This window comes from Osmia lignaria, chromosome 10 (assembly GCF_051020975.1).
Source record: "Osmia lignaria lignaria isolate PbOS001 chromosome 10, iyOsmLign1, whole genome shotgun sequence".
NCBI lineage: Eukaryota > Metazoa > Arthropoda > Insecta > Hymenoptera > Megachilidae > Osmia > Osmia lignaria.
Window position 1 is genome coordinate 13528869 of NC_135041.1, and position 23973 is coordinate 13552841.

The 23973-nt window shown below is 42.5% G+C and overlaps 1 protein-coding gene across 11 annotated transcripts in view; it reads right to left on the minus strand.

Moving 5' to 3' along the window:
* Positions 1-320: 320 nt before the first annotated feature.
* Positions 321-23973, minus strand: part of trc (Serine/threonine-protein kinase tricornered) — a 38856-nt gene continuing 15203 nt past the window's right edge. For 4 of the 11 annotated variants that reach the window (XM_034336865.2, XM_034336887.2, XM_034336899.2 and 1 more), the window contains 9 exons: positions 6836-6912; positions 6521-6754; positions 6251-6458; positions 6060-6177; positions 5845-5984; positions 5406-5606; positions 5127-5279; positions 4888-5046; positions 321-4804 (listed from right to left, as the gene is read on the minus strand). In XM_034336865.2, coding sequence (XP_034192756.1) covers positions 4689-4804; positions 4888-5046; positions 5127-5279; positions 5406-5606; positions 5845-5984; positions 6060-6177; positions 6251-6458; positions 6521-6754; positions 6836-6912 — 1406 coding nt within the window. In that variant the 3' untranslated portion in view covers positions 321-4688. Of the gene's footprint in view, positions 4805-4887; positions 5047-5126; positions 5280-5405; positions 5607-5844; positions 5985-6059; positions 6178-6250; positions 6459-6520; positions 6755-6835; positions 6913-7659; positions 7844-8081; positions 8261-13591; positions 13616-14420; positions 14822-15392; positions 15570-19067; positions 20466-20507; positions 20624-23973 lie in introns of those variants that run through there. The other 7 variants (XM_034336883.2, XM_034336874.2, XM_034336939.2 and 4 more) reach the window with 7 other exon arrangements.

Consider the following 23973-nt stretch of genomic DNA (forward strand, 5'->3'; position numbering starts at 1 on the left):
GATTTATTTATCGAAGTGCATTTACGTCTGTCAAACCTAATGCCAAGTCTTTACCCTTAAAGAGTCGATAAATTCCCTGAACAGCTTACGCGATACTCCGATAGATGGCGCTAGTATGGCCTGAAAATATCGATCTATTATTTGGTTAATAGTTTGAGCCGTTTTTGTATAGATGGCGCTACAGGTTTACAATAAAATTAAACAATTATCTTTTTCATAAAATATGCGACTTTGCATTTCATTAACGCTAATAAAATATTCTGCAATCAAGCATTACAAATAAGATTTAAAGAAGAAAATTGCATTACACTGTCGAAAAGTAAAATAAAAAACAATTTATTAACGACAATCGCTATAATTACAATATTGTATATCGCATGTGAAAAGCAATATTTCACTTTATACATCGTGTTTCTTTATCTTTTTTCCTTCTATTACTCGACGATAATTCTTTTAATCGAATCACAAGCTTACTATAAATTATCCGAACGCTCTCGTCAACTCGCTTTCGCGTTCGTCTCGTTCTTGGTCCGAAAAATAAAACCGCATCGCCAAGCAGAGTGATAAAGAGAATCGATCGTTTCGATCCATGGTCCTCGAAAATCCACAAGACAATAAATCGAAGCGAATTAAACGCGTCGACACCGGCAACGATCAAAGACAACAGCTACAACAGCGACGATGCTAATGAGAAAGATAGAAAGTGCGAAGAGGGATAATTTAATAAGCGATACTAACGACTCTAATTAAAAATCATAAGGATACGCACAAGACTGGCCACGAGTAAAGCATTGGAGTCAGACGCTTTGCCTCGAAATGTTTCTACAATCCTAGATCGAACAATTTCGTAAAAATTCGTTTTACGAGAGCAGAGCAAACGCGGAGCGAGAAGACAAGAGATGGAGCGACGGAGCGTTTAACCCTTTCGGCCGCGGTCGATTAAAAATCGGTGGCTCTGATCGATGGGGCCTCTTAGGTCGTTCGCAGCGAAAGGGTTAAAGTATCTAAATAGTGGTGAATGGTGGGATTTACTCGATAAAATCTACTTAACCGGCCAATCGATGTTGGACAGAATCTAGACCAGAGGATGCTGTGCGAACCTAGAAAAATCGACACGGACTTTTTGGAAACGATCGAGTTCCTTCGCCTCGTTTACTTTCGCTCGCTCGCCAAGTATCTTCAGCCGATCGAATATAGCGACGACTAATATTTAACGGGGAACGACTAACGCCTATCTTGTTGCGCCGTATAGCGAGTAAAACACGCACACTTACCAACAATACATTTTCTTCTAAATTCGAAAACCGTATTCGATCGATCAGACGTCGAGAATACGATCGCTAGCAAGCAATCGATGGCCGATCAACGCGTTCGCTATCAAACCTCTTTCGCTTCCCTTCGATGCAGAATGATTGGTAATTATTTCCATTTTAATCGGGTTAATAGCGAACGCGTTTAACAGCTTTTACAGCGTTGTTCGAAGCAATTTCAAGCAAACTGTACCTTCGCGCGGACAATGCAAACGAATTCCTTCCTCTTTGCTCCGAATAATTAATTAGCGAATGTCACGCGTCGTTACGACTCGACTGGCTCTCGTAATATGTACAATATACACCGACGACGAATATCGTATAATCTAGCGGAGTTTCTTTCGGAATACGTTTACAGAGAATCGTTAGAAATAAGTTATACATCGAGTCACCTTCGGTGTTCACTTTCGATCGCTTGAAAATCTCACTTTTTAATTAGACACTTTTCCAAGCTGTCCGCGTCGCATCTTTAACGCGCGTCCAGGGCACCGAAAAGACTTGCTTGGCTGCATCGAAGGCATCTCGTGGCTATTGTTTTAGTTTATTTAAAATTCTCTTTTTCTTTTTTTAAATAAATAAATAAATCGCGATCACTTCCGTTCATTTACTTAGCAGCATTGGACGTTAGAGCATCTGTACTAGATAGTAACGGGTTACTAAGATTATTAATCTTTCTCTCCCTCACACTCATTCTGTCTCATCAACTCACGCTTCTGTCAACTTTCGTCTCCTTTTTCATTTGTCACCCATCCATTCCGTTCTCTTCACCCCCTTCTCGCATACGTATTTCTCCATCGTCCACTTTGTCTCAATCGATGCAGAAAATAGTTTCGCCTTTATCGTTGAACCTTTTTATCTCGTTTAAAAACCGTCGACTTAAATCGTACTCTGTAAATCTAAACGCTCTGTGTCGTACAATTATATATCGAAATCTGTTTTAATTTACACGGCGAAAGGGTGGTCGCGGTTCGAGCACGAAGAACACGGAGTTCGAAACAGTTTGTGTGTTAAACATTGCCAGGATATACTCGTGAAAATATCTTTACGATCTTGTAAAATTGAAGGATCGAACGTCGAGAGGAAAAATAACGAAACTCCGTGGTTCGTGCTCGACGCTGGAAGTACTCGCGAACGAAGCCGTACGAAACTAATTCTTTTATTAAATATATGTGTACGAGTATGTTGTGTAGCAACGTTTCGCAATGATCGTTAACGGAGACACATCGGGTCCGTAGGAGGAAGGTGTGTAAAAGTTAGTGAGGAGTAGTCGGAACGCGGATAAGTCTCTAGCTACCTCTGGCGCGTTACTTTATACCTTTATCTAGCCCTTCATTTTTATCATTAGTACTATCACTACCGTGGTGCCCTGGTTGTTAGTCAACTACAGAATGTAAACGCTAACTATCGTCCACAGTGTTGTATTCGAAATAAAAATTACATACGATGCGCGACACACTCATTTATTCTTCCCTTCGTGCGTAGGAAAATTTTTGCGTGAATCCAGTCGTTGCTGGGCATTAATGATTCGATTTAAATGAATCGGATGCGAATTAATTGGTCCGTTGTTCGAACGAAACACGGTGTAAGAAAACGTGTTGAAAATGCAGGATAAATGATTGTAGTTTTTGGTGTAACATCGTAACAAGGATCAAATTCAACCATCTCAACGAATATTTTTGGCTTTTATTAGATTTACGAATTATACCCAGCGTTATAAATTTTCTTTTGTCCTTTGCAGCCTTTCATATTGGGCTGCGCGCGCGTACGCGTTAGGAACCTTGCTAAGGCAACGAAGGAGCCCTAAATTCAACGAGTGTATTGTTTTCCGTTTTCACACATTTTTTTTTTTTTGTATTTTAAAAAATCTTTTTCTTTCACGCTTTTCCAGATTTTCATAATACGCAGGCACAAATAAAAATGTTGTGTTTGCAAGTTTTTCTTGAAGAAAGAGACCCGGTACCTGTATGATTCTCCTTCAACGCCGTCTACCCTTTCGCGCGGCTTGATCGTTTCCTTACTAGATTAATTAGCTCAAGTAGTACACTTTATTTAACAGCACGTTACGCGTCGATACAAAAGACCATAAAGCACAAAAGTTACGCATAGAAGCTTGTGCCATAAAGCTTATATTGTAATTGAACTGCTCTCAGCTATGGTATTTTATAGCGAAACCAAAATTACGAGCAGAGAAAGAATAGTTTTTTTTTTTTTTAAACCCGTGAATATACTGATACAAATTTCAAAACGTTCTTACAGGATGGTTATCGATAATGTAAAAACTGAGGAAATCTACACGATTATACGCATGATTCACCTCGAAGAATTAGTAATCATATAATTCTCCGTGGAGTTTTACAACACAATAGTATAATAAATATTCAGGAAAAAGCTCTAAAAAGATATATATATATATGTATATATATATATGTATATATAAATATAAAATAATACCCTTTTTTACACCAACAAATTTCTAAATTTTTTTTTTTTTAAAGAAAACGTAAGCACGATCGAACAAAGTATACAACGTTCGTAAAGTTCAGTATTCGTTAACAGACAAAACAGCTATTTGTATACAAAACTTTGAAATAATTTCATATCACAGCACTAGCTATAAATACAACGTTGAGAAGAGAGCTGAATACGAGAGTCGAGCCGGTATATCGTTAGAAGAAAAGAGAGAAAACACACCGAACAAAAACACGTTACGTAAAATAAATCGTTATTTCACTGCGAGAATCACGGGACCGAGGCTCCATCTTCCCTATTCTTTTCTATTAATATTTTCACTACAGAGAGCTTATTATGCTACGTATCGAAGTGTTGGATTGAAAATATATCCACAATAGAACGGAAAGGAAACGCGTGTTTCTTCTTTTCTTTGACAGTAAAACTGAAAAATCGCTAAAGATTAGGGTGCGCATGAAAATATGTCGCTTCTTCCTTATCACATGTGCATCAGAATTATCGCACTCGCTCGTCTCGAGAATCTTTTATCGTACCGTTCTTTGTCCCTTTGTAAACGATAAATAATCCACGACTTGTTACACGTTGATCATCGTTACGTCATGTTCGTTTCGATTTTCTTTCCTCTTCCCTTGATCCTCCTCCACCAATTTCTCTTTCACCCTCTTCGCTTCTTCTTTTAACATATACATACGTACGCGTATTGTGCTCGCCGCATCGCGTATGTACATGTAAGAACGAATCGTTCTCCCGATGATCGACTGGGCCGTGTTCGATAATCGAAACGGATCAGCCGTCCATCCGCGATGATAGCGTCGATGACAACGAAGGGTACGGATGATGTACCAAGGCCGGAATTCCAGTTGCGTCAGACTGCTGACTGGTTGAAACCGAGCATGAAATGGAGTGTTGCTATTTCTTGGTCGGCGTGCCTCGTTGCGTCAAACCTTCGAATCGCTTGAACGTGTAATTAATGAATACCCAATCCTTGTATATTACCTCTCCGTCTTGAGGCATCGGGGCGGATGCTGTAACGGATTAAAAATAAACAAACATTCTTACGATCATCCGCAGCTGTAGAAGAAGAAACGAACACTCTATCGATACGTACGGATTTCCAATTTCACGTCAGGAAATTCGTCGAAATTGGAGGTGTCGTCGATCGAACGCACTTCGACGGGTATCGCGGCTGGTCTCTCTCTGATGTGTTCCCAATCGACTCCACGGAAGAACGGGGCCAATTTAAGCTCTTCGATACCTCTTTGCGCGCCTGAAACAAACGGGATCATGCAAATTATTATTTGTTACGAAACGATTGTTCAACGCTTCGAACGTGATCGAGATATCAACCTAATCTTCTGTCAGCCTCGCAGCAGAATCTGATTATAGTGTCCTTAGCTTCTTCGCTGATGGGAACTTCCGGTGGGAACACCAAAGTTTCTCTCCAGTTCATCACTTTCCTGTAAGTTTCCTGAGGATTTTCACTGCAAAACGGAGGATATCCTGAAAAGAAATCGAAAACGATCGATCAGTTTCCTGTCCGCGAACACGTTAAAGAACTTCAGCGTTGTATCAAGATTTCGTGATGGAAGAAATATCGATTAGCAACGAGAGGCCTCGATACAATACCTATGAGCATTTCGTACATGATAACCCCCAAGGACCAACAGTCGCAGGCAGGACCGTAACCAGTTTGCAAAAATACTTCTGGAGCTATGTAGTCCGGCGTTCCCACTGTGCTGTACGCCAACGCTCTTCGGTTTCTTTTCCAACTTTCGGCTCTCCTTTTGCTATCCATCGCTCCACCGCTTCCGCTTCCGCAGGACGTCACTAAAGGAAAACGATCAAGGTTTGATTGTTTTCGAAACTTCACCAGCCGGATCGTTGTTTCGAACACGGTACGTGGCTTTCGGATATAAGACATTGGATCACCGAGTCATTCGACCCTGAAGAAGCTAACTGTAATTTTAGCGCAACATGTTGGAACACAAAAGGAAAAGAAGGACAGGATTTACACGGACATCAGGAAGTTAGTTTGAAACAACGGTTCAATTTGACGATTACTCACTGAAATCGGATGGTTTCGCTTGACTGAGGTCTCTGTAGAAATCGGTTCTATGAGATTTCTTCAAACCCGTGCAAAGCCCGAAATCGGAAAGCTTTATGTGACCCCGTGCGTCCAGCAACAGATTGTCCGGTTTGATATCTCTGAAGAGAAATTGTTAGTGAACGATCTATATAAATATTTTACGCCTCGACTTCGTTTACTACCGTGTAATTTACCTGTGAATGAATCCTAGCTTATGAATAGAATCGATCGCTAATGCCGTTTCGGAAATGTAAAACTGTGTACACTCTTCGGAAAGCGTGTCTTTCTTCATCAGCAACGTCATCATATCACCTGTTACGATATACGATCATACATTTATCGATGATCTTTCGAGGAAGGAGAACTGTGAGAGGAAACAACTTACCGCCTGGAAGAAATTCCATTATTAAATAGAGATTAATGGGATCTTGAAAGCTATAATACATTTTGACGACCCATTGATGATCCGCTTCCACCAACACGTCTCTTTCGGCCCTGACGTGCGCGACTTGTTCCTTCTCGAGCATATCGGCTTTTCGAAGGATTTTCATCGCGTACACATGACCGGTGTCCTTTTTCTGCACCAGTCTCACCTATTCGAATGAAACGCGGTCTTAACTTATTCGGAATCGAACTTTATTCGCCGGAAATTTACCTCTCCGAAAGCGCCTCTACCAATGACTTTGAGAGGCTCGAAATCCTCGACGCCGAGACGGGAGCGTTTCAATCGAAGAAATTCGGTCTCTTTCTGAGCATGCTGCAACCGTTTCTCTTGCTTCTGCTGCTCCGACAGTCCCTCGTCTTTCAACGACTCCTCTAATTTAGCCAGCCTCTGTTTTCGCTCGATGTGCTGAGCTATTAGATTACTGTAGTAATTCTCCAACGTTACCTACGGATCGAAACGAGCAGACATTGATGAAAACAGAGATGTTAGAAGGGAAAGGAAGGGTGAGATAGCTATGAAACTCACCTTGGCCTTTGTAGCCTTGTCCAACGTGTGGCCGCTGAAACGGATCGTGCTCTCTGTGGCTGCCATCTCCAACACCCCTGTAACATACGCAAAAGGAGGTCACCGAGTGTCGCACACCAGTCTCCAGAAGCGAGCTCTCGTGTCATGACAATGACACAGATCCTTCCGCCTTCGAATTTCTCGATCCGATTCAAAATTCCCAATGACGAAACTTCTCACCTCGGTTTCCCTTATTTTTCTGCTTATTTCTAGCAAATATTTGCGGTATATTTAGAAAATCGCGAAAAACAATTCCTAACTGCGTATCGTTTGAGAAATTCTTCCTGAGCTATGATTGATGTCATCGCGTTTCATCGTTCGATAAATCATCGTTCGTAATATAAACAATAAATCGAAGCGATAGAGATAGAATCACGGATTTTGAAATATGTTTTTCTTAACGAAAGTTTTCGTAACGATTTTCCTTGTTTCCGTGACTGTTCGACTTCCACGCGAGCATACTTTGATGTAAATTAATTTCCATGCACAGACATGTTATCGCGCGATCCATATAAACGTGACGATCGAGTTCAAAGAGCCAAGTAAGCTTGCTGCGTTCGATTGACTTTCATTGTAGCGTTTATTACTAAAATTAGAACTGCGTTGGAAATACAAGGAAAGACTCAGCACAGTGATAACTGGCAGACAGCAAACGAGTTGAGGATGTGACAAATGGAATAGGTAGATAATAGAGGGTTAAGATCAATTTCGTCGAGCAGCGGAACAGGGTGTCGAAAACGGCGTTAACTTGGACGTTGTTTTGCGTGGAGGAAAGGTCCACCAACCTTGGAGTTTATTAAATAATGGCTGCGGTGAACGATCGTGCAACGCTCGGATGTCGTTGCAATCTTTTCGTCCACAGAAAGGTTCGACTGAAAAATCAAATGCAACACGGGTATTGTACGTAGGTATTTTCAGTGTGACAGTGAACGCGTTAACGGGACTCATTTAACATAATTTTACAGACAACGATCTCGCCCAATTATAAATAATTCTCTTTAAACGACTAAAAGTACGATGAGTCAGACGGTCTTCGTACACCTCGTTACAGTGTGTTTATTTAGAAATATTTATTGTCGAAACAATATCTAAGCAATCGACAAAAGTGAAAGGAAAGTTGAATTATCGCTAATTAAAACGGTATCGTTAATAAATTGACTGGTGTACCGAGAGTTTTTTTTTTTGAAAAAATCGAAAGTTACTCTACCTGGAGGGATTTTCAGCGAAGTTGGCGTGTCGGTGAAAGCAGTTGAGGGGGATTGACGAGGAGGCGATTGCTGGCGCGAACGCGGGTGGTTCGTTAGCGAGCCGAAATCGATAAGAATCGTTAGGAATCGATCGTGAGAAACGGTGGTTCACTGGATAGATTCGGCGGGCTCGCGTGCGACTTTCCGACGAGCTCGTCCTCAAGGTATGCGTATTTCGTGATCCTCGCGGAACTAGGGAGTAGGTACAATGACGTCAGGCGCTGATTACATTACGGACTACAAGGCCGCATTAAACTATTCTAGAAGCCGTACTTTGCGCGTCTCTTGCGTTCAGTCTGCAAATAAAAGGTAACGTAAGACACGCGACCATCACAACCACGCTTTTTCGCGCTCGGTACCGTGTTTCTCGCGTTTCCATCGTTGTTCATCCCATACCGCCTCCAGGGCTCTCGATCCCCTTGCCTTAGAATCTGTTTTAGCCATCGAAATTTCATGGATGATTCACGAAATAAACAACACGGTGATAACCGAAACATCAATGTTTCTTATCATTGATCGTACGACTTCCCTTCGACACCGATTACGTAAACTGCGCTCGAATCGCGCAACAATCGCGAACGTTTTATTCGTTGTATGGTATGCGCGACGCTGTTACGTTAGTAATCGCCGTTCTCTCGTTTTTGCATCGCAAATTTGTCGAAAATGTCCACGTCGTTTCAGTTCATCTTAATTTCTCGGAACGATACCAGTTTCTAAGATTCGCTACAGGCACGTAAGCGTGTAACAGAAACGCGTTTGCAAAGAATCATATCACGTTATATGCTAAAGCGAGGAAAATAAAAGCTACGAGGCGGCAAAGATGAAACGGAATCGCGACAAAAACTGGCACACGATAAATGGTAAGAACATGGACGCGTTTACAACGCCGTTGAACTTCGACTAGAAATCGTGTGAAAGTGAAAACGACCATTGCATCGCGTCACGACGTCCTCCGATGTAAAGCGGACTCGGAAAACTCGAGCATGTCTCGTTTCATTTGTTCCCGCGATTAAGCATTGACTTTTGATCGAGAGAGCATAATGTACAAAGAGGTGGAAAAAATCGTATACGCAGCAGGTCAGAAAGCAGTAACGAACAGTCCGCGATAACGAGCAGAAATGACGCGTCAGCCGCACCTACGTGGTCGCGATCCTATCGTATAATCCAAGTTTCATACTGCCTGTTCCTATACGTACACTGTACACGTATCGAAGGAATATTTTGCAACCACGAAGACCCGTCGTGTTTCTCCTTCCTAGACTAGTCGCGTTTAATCAACTACATAAAACAGGATTTTGATTTTATTACGTTGCCATCGAGAGATGAAATATCGACGATCGATCGCACAATTTCAAATCATGCAAACGCTTTTGTTCCATTGTTAGCAATTGGAAAGAATCGAACGCGGCGAGCGAACGTGGACGGTCCGAGAGAAAGGTGAAAGGAGAAAAGGAACGTGCATCCTATGCAATTATGTGCACACAATTGTTTGCACTTTTTTCAAACAGCGATTGGAACGTATCGGTACTCGTCGTATAACGATTATTAAATTGGAAAAATCTGCACCTGCGACAATTCGTTTTCGAGTACCTAGAGGAAGTCGTACCTATATCGCGTGTTACGCGCGACCATCGGGAGTGCATGAGTCACTTATGCGCGTAGGCGGTTGATGGTATAACACGGTTATCGGTGCGAGCACTTTTAGGAATTATTTACGTTCAACGACCGTGTAAATAACGAACAGCGACCATCTTGTTGTCCGTCACACGATGGGAAACCATCTTCCAACGCCCTGCACGCCTGTCGTACCAGAGTTTCTTTTTTAATCAAGCTAGAATAATAACTGTATTTTTCACGAAGAGTAAGAAAATTACTACCTACAGCTGGTACAAACTTTCGAATGTTCGTGGGACATATTTAATTCAGAATATACTACTCGTTATTTCTACCTGAATAGCGTACGAAGGTGGACAAAGGTGGTTGAAAAGAAAAGACCGCTAGAAAGAATGATTTATTACGAACAATGCATTCTTGTGCATTCTGAAACGTTGATAGCATCGAACGTAGTAAAACCTATGAACCATGAAAAAAGTCATTCTTTGAAGGCATCGAGTAAAAGCACTTACCGAAAGATTTCTCTGAAGGAAATACATGACATTAGCATACGTCGCGTACAAGATAAACAAACTCTACTCGGTTTTTGTTACACGTGCAAAGAAGAGAACGGAGCTCTGCTTGAAAAATGACTCAGTTAAGAGGTTTAAGAATATACGCAATTGAATGAGTCAGAAAGATTGGGAAGGTACATACGTCAGTAGACGAAGATGATTGAAAAGTATAAAATGTTTCATGATATGTATCATTTGAAACGGGGCTTACATTACTGTGAAAAAATTAGAGTATTAAGTAGAAGATTGACCCTCTTTATAAAAAGAATAACAAAAAGTTAGAAAAGGTGAATTTTTATTGGACTTTTCAGACGATGGTTATCACGGTATGCCACATCAAGCGTCCCTGGAACCACCTTTAAGGAAAAAAGAGCGAACCTTTTCGCCATCAGATTTCTTGTCAAAAATGAGGAATAATTTCTCTACCATTTTTCAAAAAATAAATCACTGGTTCAAGTATTATTTGAAACGGTACTTATCGCGACACTCTGTACACGTGATAAATGGTCAGTTTTCGTGTGGAACGGAAGGTGGTTATTTAAACGAGAAGTTCGATCGACCGGTCGACCTGTAACTAATCGATTCGTATAATCCAGGTAATCCTGGCGTGCTCCGCGAATTTTCAACGGTAGATTCGCGATTTCAAAAGTGGCACGTACGCATGAATCCCGAAAACGCGACGAGTTACATTTTAGGGTAACGCGCGGTGTTTCGTTACGTCACGCGTCAATTTTGTCCGAGGACGGCGCAAAAAGCACGACCGATCGATTCCGCTCGAACCTAGCAACGCGGGCAATAGTCTGCTCGCGAAAAGTACGATAACAGGGAGGAAAGGAATGGGAGACGATCGCGATCCGTTCGTTTTTTCCACGATAACGGAGAGCACGAGCCACGTTGCTTACGATAACCTCGTGCGAGCAAGGAACCTTAACGACTAACGCCACCGGTTGCCACGGATCTGAAAAGCGGCGCCTAAATTTATCTCGAGGATACACGCGACCGTCGAGTGCAACGCCGATCGATACGTGCTGGCCAGTAAATTCGAGAAAATCTCGCAAACATTCGAATCTCCCTTTTATCCTTTTGCAACACGATCTTCCGTAAATGTAAACGAAAGTGTATTTCATTTTCCCAATAACGAAATCTGATAATTTCTTCGATGCGAAAGAAACTGGTCGTTTAGGAAAGCGAAGTTCCATTGGAAACTTTCGTTCTAGCGAGTATCTCACGGTCAAATACGGCTTGTCGTCGCGAATCGATATGGAATCGGTTGCTTTTAGAAGGAGAAACCGTATCTTACCAAATATAACGCGTGTAAAATAACACATTTCGAATCTTGCTTCTTTCTTTCAACATACATATTTTCCACGCAGACGATTTCGATAAGTATTTTGAACTTTCCAGGAAAACGTGTCTTGAAACAAAAGAAACAGTTTGATATAGGGAAAGTGTAAGTACGGTTCGAATGGAAGTGTAAACGATATCGACATCGTTTTCCTTATTGCGTTCGATTCGATATCATGAACCGAGTAAACAACGATTCTCATTCAATCATAGGAACACACGTCCGCGATAACGGAAGAGATAGTTCCATTCGCTTCAACGCAAAGTAACTCTTTTACCTTCAAAAATCTTTTATTTCCGTCGAACGGTAAGATTATACATTGAAACGGCTGAATATTTTATCCGTAGAATACGTTTCTCGAAATAGACAGGGAGATCTCCTCCCGAAATTCGATCGTTTCCCTCTTCCACGTAAATTCGCAACGACGGGTGGCGCCTAAATTGGACGTTCTTCCATCGTTCGTTAATATTTCCCAACTAAAAATGTAAAACAAATCCAGAAGGACGTCACGGACGAACGCTTTCTCCTAATTAACAATTAGATAATGGGTGGCCGCAAAGCAACCACGGTGATAAATTTTAATGGGCCGCGTATCGATTTTCTCGAGTAACGCCAAACGAGAATCATCCATCGTGTGGTGTAGCGGAATAAAACAAACGGTACATTCACCTACAAAGCCGAACGAACGAACGAACGAACGAACGAACAAGCATAATACGCTTTTCTGAGAGGCCTTTTTCGATCATCCGTTCGAACCTGTTTCAATTGCGAGCAACGTTTGTTTTCGCGACAACGAAACAAATGTAACGATAAGAGAGGAAGAAAGGAGAAAAAATACGATTACTCTGTACTACTTTCCTGACATGAGCAGATATGCCTGCTCGATTGGAATCGAGAGGTCAACAACGTGGTTTTAACGCGAAACGACGCAGTTGAACGGTTCCTTTCTTCTCCGATGTAAACATCTCCTGACAAGCATTAGACAGCCGATGATTATCAACCGTCAAAGTAGGATGATAGAACGTGGCTGAATTTATAGTTAATTTATTATGGTTCAGACAATTCTGACAAATATGTTGAAACGTTTGGTATTTTCGAAAATAGGCAGAACGAACGAGAACGTTCGAAGCGAGTAAAAAAGAAGAGGATCGTTTTGGAAAGTGGGGCAAGTTCGAAACGCGTATTTAGACTAGCGCAGGTTTTTGTAACGCGAGACAGTACCGTAATGGATGGACGAATACATTCGAACGTTACATCGGCTCTGATATTGTAATTTCTCAATATGTATATGGAATTTTCGAGTTGACACACTTTCGCGCGCACTTTATTCGCGAAATTATTTTCCGATTTCTGCTCGACGCGCGTCGAACGTCGCGCGAAAAGCGTGTCGATGATCGTGAATTCCGCGCGCAAACGATCGAGATCCGATCGGTGTGTATTTAGGTCGAAACGGTCGTGTCTCGAGTGAACCACGATAAAAGGAGTGCCTCGAGGAAAGGATTTTCCCCTCGAGGAACCGTTGCAACGATTTTCAAACAGCCACAATTACTGTTTCGAACGATACAAAGTCTCTTTGCCAATCGATCCAGAGTGATTGTAAACTTTGCAACTGATATTTTCAGCGGTAGATCGCTCGAAATAATTTCAGCCCAACAACGTTGAAAACAACCATCGATTTTACGCGTTTAACCTTTTCGCTCGAACGCAAACTATAACTCGTCAAAGTATTTTTACCTTTGCTTTGGTTTACCAGTTGCTTTCCAATTCAAACGCTACAAATTTTCAATTACTTGTTCCTTTGTTTAAAATACGTTTTTTAAAACAATCTGCAATAACCTGTCGCGTCGGTTCGTTAATATTTGAAAAACGTTGGGTTTCTCTAATAATACAAAGCGTTGAATAACATGAAACGCTTACGTACGATGAAAGAAAGGAGCCATATAAGAAGCGAACTCACGTTCACGAAGCTGTTTCGTCGAGGCACAAACACTCCGTTCTCGGATCCTCGCGTTTACACGCTTACAACTGGTTAACTTGCGAAATTTCCGATTTTCGATTGTTTCGAGAGGAGCGCAGATCGACTCTCGTTGGTTACAGGTCGTCGAAATGGTTAAAAGAATGGAACAATAACAATAGTGGTGGCGCGTGTATCTGTGTCACGCGGATACTCGAGTCTGTTGTGAGTCACTCGCTCCCGTTCGCTCGCTCTTTCGCTTGGGCGTTCGTCGTGCTTCGGTCTCGTGCTCTTTCACCTACTAACGGTTGCATTACGGTTCTTCGACTCTTGCCGAATGCTCCGTTTCGCGTTAATAACGATGCCACGGGAAATATGGCCGGGCTCTCTTACGGACGAGTATCGTTCGGCTCAATTTTTCGTACCGGCGCGGCGTTTACGAAACGTTACATTCTCCAAAGATTGACAAAGTATTTCGTTGATTCACGGGCCACGGAATATCCGTGTTGGACCGACTCGAAATAAAGTTCCGCTTCGGGTGCTAGTCGAAGCGCTACTGACGGCGACGGTTCGCCGCGCAAACCATCCTTATGAATTCAAACGCACGTGGAAGGAAAGAAACAACCGTTTGCTGTTTCGATGGATTTCAAAGTTTTCGAAAGAATCTCAAAGATAGGGAGCACCGCGTGGAGGGGTCACTCCAGGTGATTCCCAGAATGTTCTACGTTTGGCAAGAACGTTGCGTTTTCGTCATAGTAACGGAGAAAACAAGGAGAGAAATTGAAATAACGGAGAAATCGAAAGGGAAAAATTCAAAGGAACGTGTATGTACCTTGTTCGTTATCGTAGTCGTTGTCGAGGCGACAGTTTTACGCGACTGCGCATCGTTTGGCTCTTCTTTGGTCTCGGTCAGCTGCGAATATCGCGTGGTCGACGCGTCCAATTTTAGCGAGTCTCGACAGGAGCGCGGAGCACGCACACCTCGAAACGATCGCGAGAGCTCATCCGCCGAAAGATTCCACTTTTCCTTCGTTCCTCGATGAACCACCGCACGATTGGCTACTTGCGTGTATTTCATACGACGTTCTCGTCATTCGAGTTTCATGCCCGGGGTACACGAACGCGGAACAGGAGAAAAAGAAAAGAGAAAAAAGGAGAAGAGAAAAGAAGAGGGAGCGTGGTCGAAGCGCGCGGAACCACCGCAACGAAACGCGCCGCACTAGTGCCAACCGGCGCGACGCGGCGACTCCTGGTCGCCTCTTCCTCTCCGCTCTTCTTCTTTCTCTCTCTCTCTCATTCATTCCGTCTCTGTCCGTCTCTCGACGTGTATACGTGTGCAAGCAGAAGCTGGTGGAGAAACGACACAGGTCGGGAGAGGGAAAGCAAGGGAGCCGAAAGTGCGCGCGACGACGAGGTTGACGACGACGACGGCGACGACGAAGACGAGGAGGACGGTGGCGACTCATCACCTGATCGCGGTCGTCCGCCTGCGCGCCTCCACCGTTCCCTTTTCTCTCCACCCCCATGGACCACCCCCGAATTTAGTCTTTAACGTCCCGAAAGAAGCGTCCTCTAGAAATTCCACGTTCCCAATCACATGGCATCCTGCAGTCTTGTGACCCGGACCAACGCGTTTCCAACAAAGTTTCATTTCGAATGTTAATCGACTTGAAAACACAGACATACCTACTACGTGAGTAACCAGTAATTGGACGATAAGAAAAATGAAAGATTCCTTAAGATTCTCGTGACTAATGGGACTGGTCGTTAGCCTGCGATCTATTATCTCCCTATTATGTCTTACCTGCGTATCTGTTTTACGATTCGAAGCCCAGTATAGACATTCCACAATGCGTTTCGAAATAAAAATATACGATATCTAGCAACCACATCCGCGGATGATTTCGCCGTCAAATTTCCACTACGTAATAGAGATACATTGTTCGAGAGTGGAGGAGAATCGCGATACTAAATTCACTGCTTCACCGAGCCGTGAATCATCGTCAGGCGCGAAAAAGTTGCGCGCGATCGCAAAACATTGGTCGAGTTTAACGTGACCGAAGCAATGCACAAGGAGACTGATCGCATTTACCAGCGGCACCAGGATATCTGGTTAATCCAATTTTACATCGAGAATCGAAACGGCTTTGCCGCGATCACGCCGATTACGTTCAAGGTAAAAATAGTTATTTCGTCGATGCATCCTGCTGTTTGAACAGCCGTCAGCTATCTATATCTCTGCGGATGGATCTCTCCACTGTCTAACGCTTTGACGTTCCAATACTTCTAATGCTACTTATAAATTATTTCCCAATGGAAATGAAGCGTTACAGATAATCGTTTCGGAAGAGAATCAACGCGTAGATTAAAAGCAAATAAAGAGGAAAATTGATGTCCGGTAGAGGACACCGTTTCGCGGCCGACTCGGAGTACAAGTTTGCAAGTAGAAATGCACCGATACGGCGCTCACGTTGCCCTCTATCTATATATACCGTTCGTTCTACCTCTTCACGTGGGAATATTGATTTCGCAGCGTCAGCTGGCTCACTCGCTTGCTCGGCTTTGCTTGCCTATCCGTTCACTATCCACCATCCATCCTTCTCCCTTTTCTGCTCGTTTCTTACTTGTCTGTTCAGTTATGCTCCTACCACTTTGTGGGTTAACCTGCGCGGTTTATCTATCGCGTGCATCGCGTCTCCTCTGTTGTGCAACAATTACTGAAACTTCATAAGCAATTTATTTTTCGTTTTGGAGCTGAAATTTTCGGCACCTTTTATGATTTTCGAAAGAGTTACGAAACCTCGTTCAATTATCGCGTTGTTAGCGGGTACGTTCCTATGTACCAATCAATTATCAGATTTTATAAAATCAAATATTTCCTCCTAATATCCTAAGGATTTCGTTATATGATTGTCAAGCTTTTACCAACAATCGAGACACGCTCGAACGTTTTTTGCATCCGCTTCGGAGGAACGCGTAACGAGTAACGAGTAACGAGTAACGAGTAACGAGGCATTCTTTGTTACGTTGCGTCTACGCGAGCGGAGACACGACACGGGATATCCGAGAACACGACTTTCTCGTAGACGGCGACGTAATCGTTCGGAATAAAGTAGAGACGTTGAAGAAAGTAAACAACCGGCCGAAATTCACTCGACTTTCCCACGGCGGAGATTTCAGATAAGGAACAACGGTGTGTAGCAAGTACGTTGCATCGCGAGATGGAATCAAAGAACCGTAACACTTAGCGGACACTGGAACAGAAGAAGTTGACCTTTGAGGTCAGCCAGCAAGTCGCTGCATACTGCTCGTCCTCGTTTCATAATCTTCCTCCGCGATTCACCGTAATCCTTCCCGACGTGCCAGCAACATTGGCAAAACCTTGAAATACCCCAGAAACTGAACGCGATTCGCTAAAAGAACGAGACGTCGAAAAAAGGAGAAGTCTGTGCTTGCCGAGAACGAAGGAAGTTTTATTGATTTTTCGAACATCTGATCTGCGGTGAGAGCAAAAAAGGAGAGCGGGGTGGCCAAACGAGACAGGGGTTGGAAAGGGAGACACCGCCACTTTGCCCTATTTTCTAGGGACCAGTTTGAGTACAAATTTTCATAAAGTATATTGGATCTTTTAGGATGAACTAAAGAATCGTGTGACCCGGACCTATCAAGCATATACAAAACTAGAGAAAAATAATATCTGAACCTGATTCTTCTGATTACAATTGATTATTTGCTTAGTACAATACGTTTTAATTGTCGAGTCTCGTACGATATGCTACCGGAAATCTGAAACAATACCCTTCTCTTTTGGATGTATATTGCATGTATCGCGTATCTATAAACGCGTATAGGTGTGTAGGTGTAGATTGTAGGTGTAGGTACGTAGGCGAAGAAGAGCGCGTGCTCCGTCTGCCCCTTTGTCTCCTCCGTGGGTCCGCATCTACCAACCTCTCGAATCTAGGCTGTTACCGTGGCAACACACAGGTATGAAATGGAGAGGAAGAACACCGGGATCAAAACGTAGACGGCGATGAACTTGCACCGCATACCAGACACTAAAAAGAAAATCTTCCACCTCTAATTAATGTTATTTTTAAAATATAACTAATTTGTCGTCGAAAGGATCGAATTCGATCCAACCCTGGTCGCAATTTCATCGAAATCTGTATTTCCTTTCTCCTTTGATGCTCGAGACTTCCGCTGTACGCTCCGTTCTTTAGAAATAATACGTCCCGATGTTCCACCAGCATCGCAGATACTTTACACCCGGAAGTTTCAACTAGCAGCAGCAACCCGGATCACAAAAGCCATAATACATCTTTTCACGTCCTATTTTTTTTTTTTCGTCTTCCGTGTCGCACGCTCAACGTGCATTCAGATTATTTAATCGTTTTCGTTAATGTCGCCGCTAATCGCAGAAAATTTATATCCCAAGTACTGTTTTGATGTAATTGCGGGAATGTCGTACGCGACCTGACCTCGTCCTGAATCTCTTCCCTCCAGGGTCGTTCGAGAATCCAGCAACCCTCCTACTCCGTATTGCTAGGGCGCGTTGCCAAACAGGAAGAAAACGTTTCACAGGGAAAGCTGCATCGAACTGACAGATTCGTTCGACTAACAATTTTCAAGCGTTAATTAATGGACAGCAATTATTATTTGCTTCTAGATTATTTCACACTTACGCTCGCTCGTACGATACGCTTGAACCGTAAAAGATGATGTAGTGAAAGTGATTGCAGCAACTCGAGCGTAATACAAGCTAAGTCGAGGAAATAAAATTTCCAACGATACTTTCGCAGACCTGTTCGTCCGTTTATCAGAAAATATAAATAGAAAAATTGAGGACACGATATGTGTACGTATATTACCGAAGTACGGAAAATGCGACAACATTGTGCATTCGTTTGAATAAATTATCGCGTAATGGATGACTTCGGTGCCGGAAAGTGAAAGTACATCCGCCTAGTGATCAACGTTTCGTTTCTACGTATTTCGTGGCAAACTTAATATTAGGTTAAATAATAAATTCATTCGGTTTCTAGGAGTAAATACATTATTTCCTGTGCTGTATCAGTTTCTTTTATAGGAGGCGTTTAATGTCGTTCACTCGCGAGATTCCGCCGCAGCTGGTTAATTAGTATTTTAATAGTCAACTGAACGAAAATAAAAAGAGAATGTCCATAATTGCTGTCTGCAGAGAACGTTGCTTCTCATCGCGATATCACTGGACCATGTACTTCGTTATTGACAAATTATCGCAATTTAACTGAAAAGCATTAACCCACGATGTTCGCGCGGTCTTACTCAAACAGATTTCTATTTGTTTCGAACATTACGAAATTTATTCGATGGAAAGTCAGTTAAGATGTGCGATTACGTACACAATGTATGTATGTACAGCTTCTTACCTTACGCGAAACTGAAAAATTTGGCGTACGTTATAAAATTGAACGACTCCATTGCGAATCGTCGAACTGACCTGAAAGATAAGACTTGGCACAGGTAATGTAGCTGCACATCTGCCCTATCTTCGTCCACAGAGTCTTGAACAGTTCCGAATCGTACATCGATAAATGCAGCCAACTTGTTCCTTCCTTCTAAATCGTTACGTCTGCTCGACCTTGTTCTCCACGATTTGAACGTGCTATCGTTACAATATCGATAAATCGACGAATACTTTTTTTTACCACTCGCGTATACTGTCCACCAAAATTTCTATTCGATTCACAGTTTACGTAACCGATAACGATAAATGTGCAAGCGCCTACGCGACACCGACAAACCTTCTGAAAAGTATCGAAAGCACGATTAGAAGTATCTCTAAATTCAATGCGACGAATGAATTCGCAATCCGTGCTCGCAAAGTTTTGTAGGACGAAGATGCAAAGATTGTTAGAAACGATGACGCGGAGTCACACCTACAAGTTTTTCCTCGTGTCCTCGAATTAAAAGTAAGGTCCGTTACGCGTTAAACCTGCTGGGTAAGAATCGCTTTTAAGGTCTCTATTTAACATTGGATTTTCGTTCCAACGCGATTAGATTCCTCGTTTATATCCAAACGCGTTGCGTCAAATATTCTCTTAATTAGGACACACGAAAAACAGCTTGACTGATAACGGTTCATCGATAAATACGTGTCGTTGGTTGCGCGAACGAATAGTAAGTCGAGTGCAAACGGCGGGAAGCGCACCGCGAATCTCGACTGTTTTAGTCAGACCCGATGAGTATAAATAAGCAATTATTATCCTTGACTCTTTATTAAATCCTGCTAGATAGACACGACCTTCGCACCCGTGGCGCGGTGCACTTGTCGCAAGTTACGTCACCGAGAAGCTTATGGACCGCCGCGTGTATTTCGCCGTCGCTTATCCAACCAATCTGTTTCTCGAACGCATCTGTTTCTACGCGAAAAATATACAAATAATAGGTCTGTATTATCAGGCACACGCGCGTTATGTACCGGTCGAAATGCTTAGAAAACCGCTATTTCCGTCTCATAATAGTCAAGGTTTCGTCATTCAAGATATTCCGATAAAAGCCCGACCGACGAAAACTTCCTGCCTCGAGGGGACATCGATAATCGACGCTTAATTCGTGCGTTAGTCAATCTACTGATTGGCAAGCGCACTTTGTTACACGTTAATTTATTTACTTCTGAGAAAAGAAAATTGAGCCACGATCGTTTGACAGCGATTAGTCGGTCGCGATGGAACGAACGACACTCGTCGCAACGCGTTTATTCGTTCAATTCGTTCGTATAAATTTTCGGAGCACCGCCCAACGGAAGGCATTTAAATGTCACGGTATTTTAAGCGTCAAGGCGTTTTCACTGTACGAATACCATCGGAGAATGACACGATCGAAATTGGAATGACTGGTGTCGCGTGATGTTTATGAAATATACGATCGCAATTGTCACCTAAAAAAAGAAGCCAAGCCGCGAAACGATGGAGCACACTCGAAGAAGGATAAGACACGCGTGGAGAAGCTACGATTCCGATCCGAGACGAGACAGAATCGTACTGGAACCGTTCGAACGCAGCCACGAACGTAACTCGGTGACCGTCTAACCGAGTGACTGAACGATCGACTAACCGTTCGTTGGTCGATCGAACGCTTGCGAGTCCGATTGGATGACACGCGGTATGAAAATATGGGGGCCTGAATGTGTGCCCACGCGTGAACGTATGTGATCGAGCACGTTTCTCGCGTGTACCCTGGCGGTCGCTGAATCGGTGAACGTGCTTTGCCACTCCAATTAGACGGCTACATTAGGATCGCGTTCGAATCGAGCGAAAATCAACGTTATCGACGTAAATGTTTCGTGTGTCGATAGCTTATTAATTGCTCGGTCATCGTGTTTGCGATCACGCGATACTCGAACGATTCCTTCGTGCATGGCAACAAATTTTATCTCTGATTTTCGGTAACGCAGGTTGATAAATATCGGTGATCGATTTGCCCTCGAAACGGTCTTTAAAAAAACAATCAGAAAATAATTGAGATAAGAATAACGTTAAGGTAAGCAGGTGTACGACAGTTATTTAGTCGAGCGAGTTGCGAAGAGAATCGAGAACGATTGGTCGGTGGTCGATTCCGATGGTCGCACAGTGGTGCTGGTAAATAGCGGTGGCGCTCTCGGTGACGACATCGGTCTAAAGTTGCACGCGGTTCTCGATTAACTGTACTTCGAATCAAGCATGAGTCGCATACGCACGCGTCTTCCTTCGACTTAATACATACTTCCAAGAGTCGAGACCGACGGCCTCTGTATAAATTAAACTTGTTATTAGGGTGCACGGTTAAAGTCAAAAATGAGTAGTCTACGTACATTTTTTACAACGCGCCATTTTAAACGACTCGTATCAATAATCGGAAAGAGTGAAACAAAGAACGAGCGGAGGTGGTCATTGGAAAACGGATTCAAGGATGGTGGCGACGTACAATTAGATGACGCAAAAGCAACTACGCGTGTACGCTTTGAAACAACCAGCCACTTTTTATCGCGTTGGCTAAACTGAAAATCTATTGTCCTCGAACTTGAAAAGATAGACGGCAGAACCAGCGTTGCAAGTAGAAAAAAGTAGAAGAAAAAATTCGTAGAGCCCAAGGTACAAACCGAAGGTTGTGTAGATTGACCACGATGAAACGCGAAATGCTGCAAATTCGCTGGAACCAACTCAAAAGCATTTTTTCGACGCGACGTTACCAGAGAAAATAAACCTTGTTTTTCTCAGAAACAATGTGCGAAGAAGATAAACTACCTCTGTTCTACAAAAAAATGGACAGACAAAAATACATCTGATCCTTGAACAATTCGGCTCCAGTTATACACGGATCCAAGAGTCAACTGTTGAATCAAAAAGTTCAAGTTAATATCCAGTATCAGCCGAACAATTCATTCTTTTGGTATTCGATCAGCATTCTCAGTAACCGGCGCACTGTTCGCGTAGACATCGACGGGTAATGAGTTTCAAACAATGAAGGAAAATTAGCAAAACTTTGCATACAATTCGATCGTTTCGATGCACGATGAAAAGCGACGCGAGAGGACAAAAGAACAGAAATAGAACGGAACTATGCGCCGTGAGTGGCGGCGATTTGGCGAGAAACGTTTTTAAGATGCTTTCTTTGGAAAAGAGAAGAACAATTTTCACGATACCATTCTTGATATAGTACATATTAGAAACGAAAATATCGGTTATCATTTGAGAATGTTTCATGTAGGTGCAATTATACGTACACGGATGAACGAGCTTGACAAAACTTTAGCCAGAATTGTAGCGTCGATCTTTGGCCCTGGTTCCGAATTCTCTGGCTTAATTTTAGTTAACGTTCGCGCGTGTCAAGGACGCGATCCTATAAAGTACCAATTCATAAATTGTGCTTCGACCTAATCGAAAGACGATTGTTTCCAAGGAGAGAAAGAACATTAAATAAACCACGTCAGGTTTTTTTTGTAAATTTCCATTATAGAAGCAAGACCCACTTTCCTCGTCCGCATGTTTTAAAGATCGCAACGATGACACAAACTGCATGTAATACTCCAACTTATGGCTGCGTCAGATGTTTTCTAATCAGGCAAACGAGCTTACGAACTAGTTTTAGTACTTTTTTTATAAAAAGAAATATTAGATATTCGAGCGTTTCACTACAGAAATGGAATGTTCGAAACCAGGTGGTGATATGCAAAAATTTCAATAATTATTACAAATTTATTTCGACCGTGTACGCGTGAAAGAATGGAAAAGCGAAAGGGAAAACGATAAGCAGATAATGCAATCGATTGCATTTAAAAGGCGAGATAATTTAAGATTACTTACGAAATATGTACTACTCGATTAGCCTTGAAGTTTCCGCGTCGTTAGTTCACAGCGAATAGGAGTGCGGAATAGAAAGCTAAAAGTGAAGCGAATTCCCTCGACGGTTTTCAAACTTTTATTTTTACTTTTCGAAAATTTTCTCTAACGTGGATTCATTTAGAAAGCTCGTAAGGCGTTAAGCATTTATTAATTTTCAATTGACCAAGGAGGATTCTATGCTTTTATCGGTGCCCACTTTGCAAACAGTCCTCGTGTCTCGACTACGCTCATTGATCCGAAGCGACTGGATAACGATAGGGCAAATAATTCTCACGATATGCATTATGCAGTGACATTACCCATATACGCGAACCAATTAATGGCGAATATTCCGGTCGTCGTTGTAATTATTGTGTTTCATGGTGCGTTTACAAGAGCGAAATTTGATTCTTAGATCATACCAGGTATGATGAAACTAGCACTAATAAAATATTACAACGGAACGACCGTACCAGACACCTATAATGTGTTTGTGTTACGTAAAATACAATGTTTGAGAAATGCAACTCCGCCCTCGGATGATTAACATAAATCTCGTTCTTCCAATTACCAATGGTTTCATTCAACTCGGTGTCTGGTTCGCGCGAGTTTTGATCAAGAAAATTAAACGCTGCCAAGAAGTTGATCTTATGCAAACGTGGATGCACACCACGTTGCACTTAGAACTTTACGTCACGCATGCGATAGAGCGTCGAACTCGATGGCGCGACGTTCCGTACTCTTTGCACGCCTATGTTCTTTTTCTTCTTTTCGACCACTACATAATTCCGATCGTTCCGCAAACGAACAACAAAAAGCTTTCTAATCACAGTTTCTAAAACAACCACGCGTTCCTCTTCGTTTCGTACTCTTTCGCTTCTTTTATTACGTTTTCCCAATACTTCTGACGCTCCAACTATGTAAAACGAAACGATCGATCGAGAGCCTTGTTTTTCTCTTGCACTCGGCGAACTTGTTGCAACGAACCGTGTACTATTTATTCTGCGATTAAGTAATAAATCAACATAGGAGAAAGTAATGTTT